This window comes from Pangasianodon hypophthalmus, chromosome 17 (assembly GCF_027358585.1).
Source record: "Pangasianodon hypophthalmus isolate fPanHyp1 chromosome 17, fPanHyp1.pri, whole genome shotgun sequence".
Taxonomy (NCBI): Eukaryota; Metazoa; Chordata; class Actinopteri; order Siluriformes; family Pangasiidae; genus Pangasianodon; species Pangasianodon hypophthalmus.
In genome coordinates, this window is record NC_069726.1 from 20,973,563 (window position 1) to 20,989,966 (window position 16,404).

The following is a 16,404-nucleotide window of genomic DNA, read 5'->3' on the forward strand; positions in this document are numbered from 1 at the left end:
GCTGAGGTCAGCTGCTATAAGGTCCGTCTGAAGACTTACTGATCTTGGATTTGGGATCTCTGGGATGGTCCGTGTACTTTTTTGATTGTTTTGTTTTCATGCCAGGAAATGGTTATTTGATTTGAAATTGTCAACAACCTAAAACAGAAAAAGGGCTGTACATCATTAGGTCAAGGCCAGCCAATACACCTATGACTACTGCTTTTAATTAGCTTTAAATATGGCTATGGAATCATATTCCGAAAGATTCCAGAGATTTTGTCGCATGATGGTAGTGAAACAAAAGCCTTTTTTTGTGCTGAACATGGCTTAAATCAGCTCTCTGATGCACAAAAATAGAATGACCAAAAAGTACATGGACCTTGGATCACCTGCTGTCCATTTCAGAACACGTTGAGGACACGCTGATCTGTCATTGGGCCAATTCAGGACTACTAATCTCAGGTCAGGTGTTATAGACACTCTCAGAGAAACTACTGATCCGAGATCAGCTGATGGACACTCCATTTTAGGACTCGGTGATCTCAGGTCAGCTGCAATACACACTCTCTGAGAAATTACTGATCTGAGATCAGCTGATATACACTCCATTTTTTTGAGGCCTCATAAATTAGCTGATATTTGTTCCCATCTGAGGACTCACTGAACTGGGGTCAGCTAAAAAACATTCCCTTTGAAGACACACTGATCTGAGATCAGCTGTTATACGACTCTTTTCAGGATTCACTGATCTGAGGTCAGCTGCTTTTTTCTCGCTTTTTTACGACTTACTGATCTGACGTCAGCTAATTAATATACAGTCCCCGTAATGACTCTCTGATCCTGATTCTATACTGTCCTTATGAAGACTGACCTGACATGAGATCAGCTGTACTGTACTGAGTTCAGCTTCTTCATGATTCATTTTAGGACTCCTAATCTGAGATGTATTAACTAACGACTCACTGATATGAGATCAGGTGCTTCACTCCATTTCAAGACTCAATAGCATTCCACAGCTGTTGTGTGCATTTGAGGACTCACTGATCTAAGGTCTGATAAAGTACATTTGCTTTACTTCCCTGGCAGTACCTGGTATTTGCTTACCCTGAGGACTCACTGTTCTCAAATCAGCTGCTTTACACATCATTTCAGAACTTACTGATATGAGATAGTGCAGACGCCTTCTAAGGACTCTCTCTGATCTGTGATCAGCTGCTGCATTCTCAATTTGAGAACTCACTGATCTGAGATCAGCTGCTTCACGGTCCATTTTATGACATACTAATATGAGATCAGCTTCTGCATTCAAATCAGCATTTGAGCGTTTGAGGATTTGCTGATCTGAAGCCAGCTACTATACACACCACCCCCTAATGGCTCAATGCTTCTATACTGTCCTTCTGAGGACTGACTCACTTATCTGAGATCAGCTGCTTTATGCTTCATTTTAGGACCCACTGATCTAAAGTCAGCTAATCTACACTCAATCTAAAGACTCAATCAAAGGTCTAGCAGTTTTCCTTTGAGTCAGTCCCCCTAGTGCCTCACTGATCTGAGAACAGCTGCTATATTTTCCCCCTGATTATCCCATGCACCCAGTTCTGTGCTATTCCACATCCTCTTATTGCTCGGCTTTGCCTGTATGAGGGCAATCAGCAAAAATAAGGACAGAAACCAATCAGAATCAATGTACTGATTCTGTGAAGCGATGCAGTGAATGCTGGTAAGGACTGAGTTGAACAAATAATCAAATGCTGAAGCCTTTAGCCCTGCACGCTGCCGCACTCGGAACCCACACTCGATCTTTATGGGTATGGAACTGCGCCAACTACCTTAAAGAAACAGTTCAGTTAAATCTGGCTCAGTGTTACAGAATTAAAAAAAGAAGACACATTCATAATTCATGTTTCTGACCTAATTTTGAGTGCTGAACTTTTAGCATTCAATTACATAAACAGAATTGCTGAAACAGGGCTCGTAATTTCAAAGCCACTTCAGAACCAAATGCCAAGTATATCTGTAAAACACTGCTAAACATATCAAAAGCCTTGTAAAAAAAGACTATAAAACCTCTAATCAAAACCCATTTAAGCAAATAACAGTCCAAAACAATAACGTATAGCAGTGTTCTGCAATTTGGTCCCTGTTTCAGTGCAGATTTTAGTGTTTCCCTGCGCTGACACACACATTTTAACGTCCTGAAGGGCTTGTTAATGAGCTGATGAGTTGAGTCAGCTGTGTTAGAGCAGGGAAAACACCGGATTGTGCAGTGAAGGATGACTTCGCGACCAGCGCTGGAGCTGAAATCCCACACTCTAAATAACATGGCTCCCTAACGATTAGAGTAGCAAAAAAATTACCATTTATCATTATTATATAGTTTTTAAATAATCTCTGCATACATACAAAACAAGATGACTGAATACAGCACCTAGATTTCCTTGTAAACTTACAGAGATATCTATCCAAACTACACTAAAATGATTAAGGCAGAATGTATTTTCTCAGGGATGGAGGGAGAAAAACAGACACTGGCCCTATTTATGCAGGATTTGCTTTACACATGGAGCTGGGGTAATTCCATCTTTTGCAGGTGCTCCTCTGTGATTTTATTTCCATCCTGTCCAAATTGACTACTTATTTTTGCCAACTCTGTAGTGGTGTGATAATCTTAATCCTGATTTACTGTATTTAGCTGCACAGCGTATGTATCAGAAATAGCAAAACTTGAAAAACAGGCTGATTAAATGGGCTATTATAATGACAGATAATGACAGAAAGCCACTTTATACTCACATATGACGCAATATCAGGTAACTTTTAGTTTTTAAAAGTTTAATGAATGAGTGGTTGTATTTCTGTCAGTTCTTTAATTATATAATCTTAATATAATGTTAGATGCTGCCAAATAAATTCAAATTATTGTAAATGTTCTCTGTATTTAAACCACTAATACATACACTATACGGCCAACAGTATGTGGACACCTGACCATCACGCCCATATATGGGTCCTTCCCAAACTGCTGCCACAAAGTTGAAAGAACACAATCGTCTAGGATGCCTTTGTATTTAACTTTACCAGAACTAAGGGGCCCAAACACGTTTCAGCATGACGATGCCTGTGTGCACAAAGTGAGATCCATGAAGACATGGTTTGCCAAGGTTGGTGTGGAAGAACCCTGATCCCAACTGTACTGAACACCTTTGGGATGAATTGGAATGACGGTTACGCACCAAGTCTTCTCACCCGTCATCAGTGTCAGATCTCATGAGCTCTTGTGGCTGAACAGGCAAATCTCCTCAGCCACGCTCCAAAATCTAGTGGAAAGCCTTCCCAGAAGAATGGAGGCTGTTATAGCAGTAAAAGAGGAACTATTCAATATTAATGCCCATGGTTTTGGAATGGGATGTTCAATACTCCACATACGTTTGGCCATATAGTGTATAAAACAACATATGACCATGTGTAATGGAAAACATTGTGGTTCTTAGGAAAAATAACCCGTAGGAACATACTCATCCTGCATTAATGAAACTGCTGTCAGGATGTGAAACGTTTTACCGCAGATGTCATCCAGAGAATCTAGTTCTGTCCAAATAGGGCTATTGACAATCTGGATGGAAATGAATCATGAATCAGCACCTGTTTATAACAGGATTACCCCAGTCACCAATCAGAACTAATGGCACATCAACAGGGCTGTAGTTGTTTACGGTTGACAACATTACTGTAAAGAATACTGAATAATACCGTGTAGCTTTGTCCTAACTCGATCTCAGTTCTTACTTGATGTTCATAATATTTGTTAGTTTTGTGACTGGATTTTTTGTAGACTGTGCTTATCATGATGTAACCACGGTTGAGCTTCAACTGTAGCTAACATTATGTTATGTTATTATGATGAATAGGTTGCTGTACAGCATTTGTTTAACACAAAATTTTATGCTTTGTGATTTTACGTCACAAAATATACCTTGTTTAATTTATCTTGTTCAACAGTTTAACTCACTTATATTATCAGCAGTGCAGATATATCACCTGAGATATTGAGACATTTAAGACAAATGTAACTACGCAAACTTGGTTAAAATTAGTTGAACATAAAGTGTGTTAACTGTAGTGTGTTAACTCTCCATAGACTTGCATTAGCTTATGTGCACTAGTTCAATCTAATTAGCATAGTCTTTTTCCTGCTAATGTGGCATGGTCAAATATTTTGACGCATCAAAATATTTAGCAATAGTTTAAAAGTGTAGAAGTCTAGAAGTTGTAAGAATGAAAAGGTGTGGTGTTTTAATCTGAAAAGATTTACACTACAGTGCTCTGCTGCTGTGTGTAAGCGTGAGGGATGTAGCCAAAGAAAATTAAATAAATAAAATCAAGAAGTCTAACATGACTAGCACAAGGTGAATGCTAATAGCCTCTAATTAGCATGCTGTAATTTACATTTATTGCAAATGAGGAGCTAGCATGTACATTCAGCATGACATCTAAGGCAAAAGGCTTTTCTTTTCTTTTTTTTTTTACACAAAGGCCATTACCAGGGATCATGGAAGGGGTGCATAAGGCTAATATATACACACTGGCTAGCCATATCGATCAGTATAAACTCACACACACACACACACACACACACACTCACTATGTCTCAAGGAGGACAGAAATGTTTTTTTTTTCCCAGGCAGAAAACTGCAGAATTAAACCAAGCTCATTAATCTTGTTTCGTGTGTGTGTGTGTGTGTGTGTGTGCGCGCCTTGCAGCAACTCCTACTAACCTATCACAATTGACTTCCTAAAGAGGTCTAAACCTGTCCTGTAGCAGAAGGACAGTCCGTCAGGTTTAGCATAACTTTGCATGACATTGAATAAACCAGCAGCAGCTTTACATAATAAATGAGTAGTACAGAAGGTGGCTAATAAAAAAATGGGTTGGAAATGGAATGCTAACGCTAAGTGGCTGTCAGCTGTTCAGCTGTTTATCTCCCCAGAATCTGTCATGTCATATGCAGCCGACTTTAAAGGAACAGTTTATCCAAAAAAGAAATTCACACAAATATCACCTCGTACCCTAAATCAGCTGAGACATGTCTGGTGTCTGAAGTTTACTTCTTTAATGTTGCACAGGAGCTATGTTTTATATATATATATATATATATATATATATATATATATATATATATATATGAAGCTAATATTGCTAAATTATAAAGGCTATATGAGGCTAATATTGCTAAAAGTTTAGCATTGTGCAGAATTTGTGCCAAAAGTCAAAACTAGGGACGTGTCGTTTTTTGGTCTTTCAGACAAAGGCACATGACATTTTATTTAGCTGTGTTTCTGTCTGTGTTAATGAAGCATGCATGTCTCAGTGCTCGGAGAAGTGAAGTGCTCCCACATGTAGCAGTTCCACTGCTATTAAAGATACTGTTTAAATGCTATAAAGGTGTTTTATCAAGTTACTTGTATTACAGGAAGACGCTGTACTTCCTCCACTTGATAATTTTACAGAGCACAGTTTGCAGTCTGCTTTGCTTTGATTGCCACCATTAATCAGGAAATACATCCAGATCGCTGTCATTTTATGTTGTCCGTTCATTAGCGTAGCAAGGTACACTCAGCTCACACAGGATCACGTGTAAATGAGCACGATATCAGACACGATGTTACGCAGTACCTGTATTTTATCAATGCATCCTTACTCAAAATTTAATTTAAGTCTGTATTAAGGACAATACATATACAAAAGAAATTATCATATGAATTAAGTTTTACAGACAATTTTTGACCATTTGACCATCACTTTTAACCATTTTTATACATTGGTCTGAAACAGTGGTCTGAAACCACACCAGCAAGTCAGTTTGAGATACTGAAGATCCTGAAGCAAAGCTGTTTGAGGTGATTACTTGCGCATGCTATTTGTGCTAACCTAACCACACACCAACATTAGCCTCATAGCTCTTTTGCAAAGCTAAAGAAGCAAACTATGGACACCAGAAATATTTTGCCTAATTGACTTCATTTTTGACTTCACTATTGTTTGGTACAAAATTTGCAAATGAGACTAAAGCTTAGTAGAGGTATCTAAAATTGATATGCAAATATGCTTATATACTATTAATATTATGATTAATTAGGTCATGAGATATGGGAACTGTTAGTGATTTTACGGTTACTCGCAGTAACAAGTGGCTGAATGGATATTTAATTACGCTTTATACCAAATTATTTTTCAATGTATTTGTAAAAAATGCAATTTCACAATTTTCCAAAGGCTTTTAAATGCAGTACTGTTGTTTTGCAGGTAATCTGTGAGAAAACCCTTCGGATCTCACATCGGCTAAATTCTGGCCAGAAAACAGACAGAAATGCCGAGAAATCTGGTTGTGATCAAAACTGGGGGCCTATAACATACACTGACACCTCTACTTTAAGAAAACATACTGTATATGTACTGTACATACTGTCCATTGCACCAAAACAATGTAAAAATATTTTTGTTATATTTATTTTCTTATAAAAATCATGGTAGATAAGAAAATAGTTTAATAAACATCTGTATGCTGTGAATAAAGGTGGGTATAAAGATTTTCATGAGATTTTCAAGTCTTCATGGTCATATTTATTTTATTTATTTATTATTTTTATATGTTTTATTTTTATATTCATTCACCTTTAGTGACCGATAAATCCCGAGTCTATCCCAGGAACATTGGACGCAAGACGGGAACACACCCTGGGATGCCAGTCCATCACAGGGCACCACACACACACACACACACACATTCACACCTATGGCCAATGCATCCACTAGTGCTAGTTTCTGGGAGGTGTGAGGAAACCGGGGAAACCTGTGCGGATCGCTCTTTTATTTACTATTAAATTAATTTCAAATTAAATTCATTTGCTTTTAGACAAGCAATGTGTCAGTGTTTTTCAGTCATTAAATGCAATTTTCTCCTTTTCACTTTAAACTACTGTAACTTTCGCTAAAAATTTCACCTTCTGAAGGGTTTTCCCAGACCGCCACAAATACACTAGATAGCGTATTGTGAAAATGTCTTTAGGTGTCATAAGGTGATATTTTTTTTACCATTTTACCATACTGTTAAAATGTGTACTACACTGACAACAAGATAAAGTGCATAAATTTGCACAGCGGATTTAAACGTCTGTCATGAGGGTCAGAAGAGACACAGTAAGCTTCAAATATAAATCATTTACAATCCCACAGTGTTTCCTTTGCTGATAATATCAAGTTAAACATAAAGCCAGTGGTGCATGGCAGATGAACAGAAGGCAAGAGATGAATGAACAGATTTTAAAAAGCAAGAAAAAAAGTGACAGATGGAGAGAGAGAGAGAGGAAAGAAAAAGGAATCAAAGAGCATGGAAAGAAAAAGAGAGAGAAAACGCGTTAGTGTGTGTATGAAGGGAGGTGGACAGGGTCCCTCATGAATAGAAAGGAGAAAGGGAGGACGGGACGAGCCTCAGGACGTTCGGAATGTTCTCAAAAAATGTTCCCTATTCCCGATCCACCTTTATTTTCACTTCAAGTGCTTGTCTGTCCGGCTTCCTTATTAAGATTTAAAAGAGAACGTTGCGAGTAATTAAGGTTTCAGTTCTCTTCCTCAAAACTAAATGAAATACACGCACAGAGATTCACACACACACAAACACACACACATATACACAAACGCACGTTTCTAACATCCCCGATCTGCCAAGTTAACAGAGTGACATTTACAGGGTGCGCCGCTGCTTTTAGATGTCCTATAAATGTCAAGCAAAGTGTGTGTTGGTGCTAAACAGTGGGGCTAATGCAGGATTTACACGTTCGAAGTCACTTTCAGGCTCCCACTGAGATTTCTGAGCACAAATTAAGAGTAGAAATGGAGCATATCACATGGCCAACGGGCATTTTCCACTAAAAAGACTTTTTAGTCCAGACAGGCCTGTGGGAAGCGCACGCTCACTGGTAACACTGTGGAAGACTGATATGTAAAAAGCTTTAAGGTTAAGACTGACTCTGTGCCAAGTTTACTCTGAGTTCTCGCTAAGTAACTCCAACAGTCCTGTGTGTTTTCTCGGCTCTAACACACCAGATAGAGCGTGATATAACTGCGTAGGTGGAAATAGTCCGATTCTGACATTATTTCTCAAGTATTTCTCAGGATTGGGATGGGTATTAGGTTTCTTAGAGGGACGGCATGGTGGTGAGCGCTGTCGCCTCACAGCTCCAGGGTCCCCGGTGCGATCCCGAGCTCGGGTTACTGCCTGTACAGAGTTTTGCATGTTCTATCCGTGTGGGTTTCTTCCATGTTCTCCGGTTTCCTCTCACCTCCCATGCATGTGGGCGGTTTAACTACTTTACATTGCCCGTAGGTGTGAATGAGTGAGTGAATGTGTTTGCATGATGCCTTGTAATGGACCGGCGTCCCATCCGGGATGTATTCCCATCTACCATCCAGTATTCCTGGAACAGGCGCCGAATCTAACTAATCTAATCTAAGTGAATCTAATCTAAGCATCTACTAAGGATGAATGAAAGTCTTTTAACTGATTTCATTGTGCATTTTATCCATATTTTATCTTTCGTCACTACTTTTATTACCTTGTTGGTGTTAAATCATGGGAATACACCTTGATTTCAGGCTAGCATGCTGGAGTCACTGGCATTGTTGGCAGGACGGTCAAAGTTATAGTATATAGAAAAAAAAAACAGATTTTAAAAGAAGTAAATCGGTTCCATTTGGGTGAGCAGCTAAAATTCAGTGCAATCAAAAGTCAAATGTGTGAAAATGTTCTAAATGACTATTTCTATAATTATATTTTTTCATTTTGTTTACGGATGATCTGACAACAGCTATCACTACATCGTTACACATCATTAGAGCTGTTGGACTTTATTTAGTCTCCAGTTGGCACTCGTCAGAGCTGGGTTCAGATTTAAAACCAGATACTGTGGGTCAGGACAATCTTCTACAGAATGCTCATAAAATTTCAAGCCTAACAACTCATTCAGCTCGTGAAACCCCTTAAAAATACCAGAAGAGTGTGCCAGAGCAGAGAAAACACAACCCCGTACAGAAAATAAACCCCCAGCACAGAACTGGTTGCCACTGTCCTGTCCAAACGCCAAAATAATAATCAACAGCGGTGATACTGAAATAAAGCTGTCCTTTAGAAACAACGCTTCCACCATCGCTGTTACCCTGCGCTACAGGTGTCAAACAATTCAGAGCTCAGAACGGAGTTCCGGTCACAGAGAAGACGCAACTGCAGACTGACATGTGAAACACTGGTACAAGGACAGTACGTACTGGTGAATGGCTTGGAGGAATTTCCTCTGGTGCTTCCTGACTCTGGCGTGGTCCATCTTCCTCACCAGCTTGGTGTTCTTGTAGATGAGCCAGGTCTCCCTGAGAACGTTTGCAGCAGTGTTCTTCACCTGAGGAAGAGGGAATACACGGTTACTCACACTGCAGCACTGTATTTTTAACATTCAAGTCAATATGTAGTGCTGAAGACCGAAATTATAGAAAATATCATTTCTGAACATTTTCAGACTCTTTAGGACTGTTGCATAACACAAGGAGGTAAAAAAAAGATTTAAAAAAAAAGACAAAAACTAAATTAAAAAACCCAAAAAATAGTGTGTAAAAAAGGTGTTCAGTGGAGTCTGACACAAAAATATATATTTTTTAATATACAGTAAAGATTACAATAATGCTCTCAAGTGATTTGGATCTTATTTTCCTATAAAAAAGAAGTTTAAATTGACTGTCCATAAGTGTGGACATTAAGCATGAAAGGGTTAAATTTATATCCTACCTTGATACCTAGGTTCCTTCTAGCACTCTACAGTGTGTGGTTTCTCTAGCTGTGAGAACTTTTAAATGTGGATTTTCCATTCAGAAAGCTCAGAGTTGAAACCTTTCAGAAATTCAGTGACTCACCATCCAAAAAAAAAACAAAACAAAACAAAAAAACGCTTGACAAACCCTTTTTTAAAAAGCCTATTTTATCACAGGAACCCCAAGTTCTCGCTACACTGCTTTTATTTGTCCTTTTAGTTTTATTTGTACAGTTCACTGGTATATAGTACATCTGAATTTCTGGAAAGCCGCTTTGTGACAACATCTATACAAATAAAACTGAACTGAATTGAATTTACTCACTCTTTTTGTCAGCTGCGTATCCATCATAAAGTTATGTACATGTTTTTCGGCTTTGGTTAATTCCAGTTTTTTTGCGACCACGGCCACCACCAAAGCAGTGCAACCAGCACCCTGGGAGGGGGGGGAGGGGGGGGAAATAAATATTAAATATTGCCTCGAGTTTGATTTCCTACAGCAAAATAAACAGCAATATCACTCTATCCACTGTACTTTATAACACTACAGCAGTATATCAGTAAGCTACACACTTTACAGAAGCACAGTCCTGCTTTTAGAATCCCAAAGGAACATGACTGGAAATAAAAAAAAAAAAAAAACGAACCGCGAGCAGCAGACTCACCATAATCCCGGTGAGAAGACAGACCCCTTTGCCACAGTACGTGTTAGGGACCATGTCCCCGTATCCGATGGTTAGAAAAGTGATTGAGATCAACCACATGGCTCCTAGGAAGTTGCTGGTTACATCCTGGTTATCGTGGTACCTACAGCATGCGCATGATGAACACACACTATTAAAAATCGACAAAACTAATTGAGATTTCCATTCTACAGAAGCACTTTACTGTCCTCAAAGAAAAAATCCCCCTCAGCATCTCAAGAAAAGTATCTTGTTATTACGAGACATGTATCTCGTTATTCCAAGAACAGTATCTTGTTTCGACAAGAAAACACCTCATTTTTATGAGAAAGCAGCTAGAAGAAAACATCTCATTATTATGAGAAAACATCTCGTAACTAAAGAAATCATCAGGTTATTATGAGAAATCATCTCTTTACTACAAGAAATGTCTCGAGACAAGAAAACATTTTGATATTACAAGAAAACATCAAGTAAGATGCTTTTCTCATATTAACAAGATGATTTTGTAGCATCAAGATGTTATCTCATAGTAACGAGATGTTATCTCATGGTAACAGGATGTTTCTTTCTAATAAAGGGATGTTTAAAGAGTTTGTCTTTCTCGTAGTAATGAAATGTTCTCTGATATTAAGATGGTTTCTTGTAATAATGAGACGTTTTCTCATGAAAATAAAATATTTTGTTGTAACAATGAGATGTTTTCTCATAGTAACAAGATATTTTCTCGTAGTAGTGGGATGTTTTCTGGTAATGAGATGTTTTCTGGTAGTAAATAGACTTTTTTGTAAACAATCAGATGTTTTCTTGTAATAAGATGTTATCTCATAGTAACAAGACATTATCTCATAGTAACAAGATGTTTTCATGTAGTAATGAGATGTTTTCTTGTAAAAACTAGATATTTTCTCATAATAGCAAGAAATTTCTTGTAATAATGAGATGTTTTCTTGTAATAATGAGATGTTTTCTTGTAGAAACAAGATGCTTTTTTGTAAAAGAGATGTTCTCCTGTAGTACTGCAATGTCTTCTGGTAATAAGGAGACATTTTCTCACAATAACAAGAAGGTTTCTTGTAATAATGAGATGTTTTCTCATAATAATGAGATACTTTCTGCTAGTAAAAAGATCGTTGTACAAGAAAAGTAACTTTTCTCAAATTAATGAGATACCGATAGGGAGTTTTCTTCTTAGGTGGCAGCAATGCACTTCTGTAACATTCACTCTCTGGTCCATATTGATTTAAGATTGAGGATCAGATTTTTCCCTCATAATGAATGCAGCTACACTGAAAAAAAAAGAGAGCTAATCAGAGAGATTAGCTAATTAAGAGAGCGTATATTAAAACGTTTAATATGCAAGCCACAGATATGAGCTGCCATCTGTAGCATCAGATTGTGTTAATCCAATCACAAGTTTGTGTGCTTTGAAAACTGAAGCGTCAGGGTGACCTGACAGGCGTTTGTCCTAGTTTTCCAAGCGTGCTGTTAAACAGGTTGTTCCCTAAATGACCGTTCACAAAGCACCTCCAGGAATGAAACTTGAGAAACGCTCCAGACTGCGAGGTATGACAGGGAGACAGAGCCATACACACTTATTCTCACTCCCAGTGGAGAACCCCTGCACTGTATGTTCCTTAAAATGTCATCTTAAGCTATTAAAAACCTGGAGAATAATACATTGTTTAAAATGTTTTGGTGCTCCTCCCATCCTAATCTTAACTCTAGCTAGCTAGCACTATGCTATTAAACTAGCTTGCCTTTGTAATCACTAGTTATCTAACTTAGCTAGGTAGTTAGCTTAGCATGCTGGCTAAAAGTTCAATGGCTAAAATTTCACAGGAACCACATCATAACGCTCTAATTATTTGCTTATGATTGGTCAAAACCTATGATTGGTCAGACGCTCAAAGGAGTTTGTGAGTTCAGGGCTACTTCAAAACTTGGTTAAAGTATGGCTTAACATATTTTCAAGACTATAAGATGCATTCTCCTTCAGTTACAGGTGCTGTGACTAACCCTGTATGTAGCAAGTGCCAAGTCATTGGTGTTACTCTAAGTTTGCCTCTTGTAGCAGCTACTGATGTGGACGTTTGTGCATATGCATTTAAATAGTATCATGATTTTAAGTTTTCCTTCCATTTTTGATTGGAGCCCGGACACACATAAGAACTGAATTTGTTAGAGTAGAGAATTGAGTGACACTGACAGGACGATATCCTGTGCCATAGAACTTCTTTGAGGAATTTACAATTGCCAATCATTTGCATTTGTCATGTGACCATACTAACTAATTTGTATAAAATTAAGAAAAAGGCTGAATGATTTATAATTATATAGAAGATTAATGGAAGTTGTCACTTGTTCATAAATACAAAGAAGCCAATAAGTGAATTATTATGCTTCAATAATATCACTTCAAAAAACAACACAAGAAAATACCAAATTTTTGCCAAATATAATCCTCCAAACTCGGAGTGGGTGAGACACACAGCTCAGGTGAAATGTTGTCTATACACCAGCTGACACTTGGCTACGCTCTAGCTACCCTATAATAAAATGCCAGGTTAATGAATAGCTACGCTACACTGGGAGCTAAAGCAGCAACCACACTGATTTTTCTTAGGTAAAGGCGCAGATTTGGAGGTTTCACAGGCATGCAGTGTTGTGGTGAACTGGGATGTTTGGATGCTGTCCCCCCCAACACTCTCGCCTTCACTCAGGTTTGTTGACGGTGGAGTGGCTGGCCGCTTTATGCCCCAGGGCGCCCTCATGTCTGTGTTACCTTCTGGCTCTCCCTTTTAGTTATGCTGTGATAGCTGGTCTTGCCGGTGTCCCTGCTTGCACTCTGCACACAATGCACATTGTCCTTAACCATTACATGACAATGAGATTACCTAATAATCTGAGTCCTGATAATCTCTCTCTCTCTCTCTCTCTCTCTCTCTCTCTCTCTCTCTCTGTGAAGCTACAGATGGTACTCCTGAGGTACCAATGATCCTGACACCTTCTTCTCTCTGGACCTGCCTGATCCATCTGGATGCCCTACTTCTGGTTGGACTTCTCATCACTTGGAAATCACTCGCTGCTGCTGAGGATGGCCCCATATGTTCAGCCTAAAGACACCTGAGATTACTGTGGATGGTACCACTTAGAAACCATGAAGATGACTTTGGACTGCAATTGATACAAACAGCTTTGATATGATGGCTGATATGGACTGCAATTCCCACAAACAGTTTTGCACAATTGCACTTTTTGACCATGTAATACACAGTTAAAGAAGGGATTTATTTATAATCGCACTCTCAAGTTTTCTTCCTCATGAAGTCTCAGGGAGTTTTTTCCCTGCCACCATCGCCTCTGGCTTGCTCATTAGGGATAAACTGATAAATTTAAAATTTATATCTGGAATTTATATATTTCTGTAAAGCTGCATTGTGACAATATCCATTGTTAAAAGTGCTATACAAGTAAAACAGAATTGAATTTAATTGAATTGCTTGGATGTGATGTTAGACAAAACATAGTGGTCAGAGAGCCAAAAGCAGACCACTGCTTGAAACAGTAAGAAGATAGCAAGTCTCGTCCCTCGGTAAAAAAGAGACAACTGCCTTGTAGGTAAAGATATTAGCAAAAATGGACAGACTCTACTAGACGGACTTTCGTGGAGCTTCAGTGAACATGTTAACAAGATACTAGGATTGTTTTTTAATAACTATGGGCAACATAAAGACAAAAGTGAGGCAAGTCTGGTGTGCGGAAGATTTAATAATTAGCAGCCCCTCACAATTATTTATTTTTTTTGATCATTTGATAAACTCAGCAGAAAGCAAAAGGAACTGCTACGAAAAAACAGACACCTTCACAAATCCCTTTTCCACTATCCTAGATTCTTTCCTATTCAAGTGAATGTTTTAAGGTGGCTGTTTATTAGCTACTATATCAGTATACCTAATAAACTCGAAACACCGCAATGTACATACTTTTCCCAAGCAGACAGGGGATTTAGGAGAGCCCCTCAGTGCTGCGACTCACACTTCCGAATATGTGACATTTTCTCTCTGTAGCAGCACAGCACCTCTGCTGTAGTCCTAATTATCTTAATCGGGTAATTATCAAAGCTTTCATTAGATGAGTCAGGTGTAGGAAAAACAGATATCTGCAGTGCAGGAATTCCCAGGAGTCTTTTTGAGAAGCAGTGTTTTTATACTGTGTATAGTGAATAGCACTATAACATGTTCCTCTTTGTGTGAAGGTGTCTATAACTTTGACAGCGTCCCTCAAGGAGCCAAGGAAAGGCTAAATTAGATTGCAGTCCCTTATCTGATGATAAAAAAACACTGACAAGAGAACATGCTACTGTTTTCCAACAGCAGATGTGTCACCGCTGTAGGCCCAATCAATGCTGTTTTAATTAGCGCTGCTCTTTCTAGCGTGGAACGTAAACAGAATTTTAATGCCACTCTGCTACGCTGCAGGGTGCAGTGACAAATACGAACGGTAACCGTGTGTGTTGGAGTGTAAACCCAGCCTGAACAGTGTATGTGTGTGTTTGTGTGTGTGCTACACCTTTCGCACGCCCTGACAGTCCAGGCGGCGATGATCCACAGGGAAATGGTGAAGACGAGCAGCACGGTGCCAGGGCAGATGGTCATTAGGGTCTTCATGACGAAGCGTGTGTTGAAGTTGATCTTGTTGAGGGCGCCGATGCTGCGTGATGACGCGTCCGTGAAGAGCTTGCTGTGCAGCAGCATGACGCGGGCGATCAGGTAGAGGCGCAGGAACATGGGGATGGACAGGATAATGTCCACGTCGGCGTCCGTCTTGGACGGCGTGTAGTAGAAGGCCAGGCGTGCTGTCCACGTGAAGGTGTATTTGCCTGGGATGGGGTGGATGGCGCAAACCAGGATTTCCAGGCAGATGAAGAAGATGCGCTCGTACGTCATGGCTATCCTCCAGTCGTCCGCTGCGTTGTCTACCATAAACAGCTGAGGTGGTGCGGAAAAAAATTGAAAACAGACTGAAATATTATATTTCAAATAATTCACTGTGTTTCAAATGATTCTTCTGTGTGATATGTAATTTAATTAGGGACAAATCGGCACAAAATAATCACCATATTTACATGCAGTCTAATAATCGAGATAGCTGTCGCAGCAGGTCCAGGGGGTGGAGCCGAACCTTATCCAACTCCTCCTATAAGCCTAACCCCTAACCCCTAACCCATGAGACGCTGCAACAACAAACACACTTATCCAGCCTGAAACACAGAGGTGTCTCAGCCCCCCTGGTTCAACTCCGCCCAGGTAGGAGGAGCTGGATCAGGTCCGACTCCACCCTCTGGACTTTTGGTTCAGCAATGAGTATTACCAACAATAATACACAACGAGTAACTTTGATAAACAGAAAGAGTAAATTAATTTATAACTATATATTATAAATAACTATATAATTTCAATGATACCTAAGAAAAACTGAATCACATTTTTGTAAGCTCAGAAAAAGGAGTACTAAACGGTACCTTTCCTTGTCACTGGGGTGGTACCTTTAACCTAGAAAGGTCCATATAATTTACCTTTAAAGCTTTACTCTGAAAACAGTTCTGTACCTTAAATCTTTTTTTAAAGTATACACTATATCACATTACACATTAAAGGCACAAAAGGGAAGTGGATCATCTCAGTGTCGAGGAAATGTACAGATTAGTATCCTTTTTCTTCTAAAAATTTACCATGAAAAGTATCTGTCTCTTGTTTCTCTTGTTACTCTAAAAATAAGCTCCCATGGCATATATAGTTTCAACAGAGGGGGTGGAGTCAGGTGGAGGAAAGCAGGGAACTCTTCTTACACTCAGCATTATTATTAACTTTCTCCTTTA

The 16,404-nt window shown here is 39.0% G+C and overlaps 1 protein-coding gene across 2 annotated transcripts in view; it reads right to left on the reverse strand.

Moving 5' to 3' along the window:
- kcnn2 (potassium calcium-activated channel subfamily N member 2) overlaps positions 1-16,404 on the reverse strand; it is a 50,501-nt gene that overhangs the window by 16,704 nt on the left and 17,393 nt on the right. For both annotated transcript variants that reach the window (XM_026942498.3, XM_053241523.1), the window contains exons 3-6: positions 15,096-15,514; positions 10,506-10,647; positions 10,166-10,276; positions 9,308-9,435 (exon numbers count right to left, since the gene is read on the reverse strand). In XM_026942498.3, coding sequence (XP_026798299.3) covers positions 9,308-9,435; positions 10,166-10,276; positions 10,506-10,647; positions 15,096-15,514 — 800 coding nt within the window. The remainder of the gene's footprint in view (positions 1-9,307; positions 9,436-10,165; positions 10,277-10,505; positions 10,648-15,095; positions 15,515-16,404) is intronic.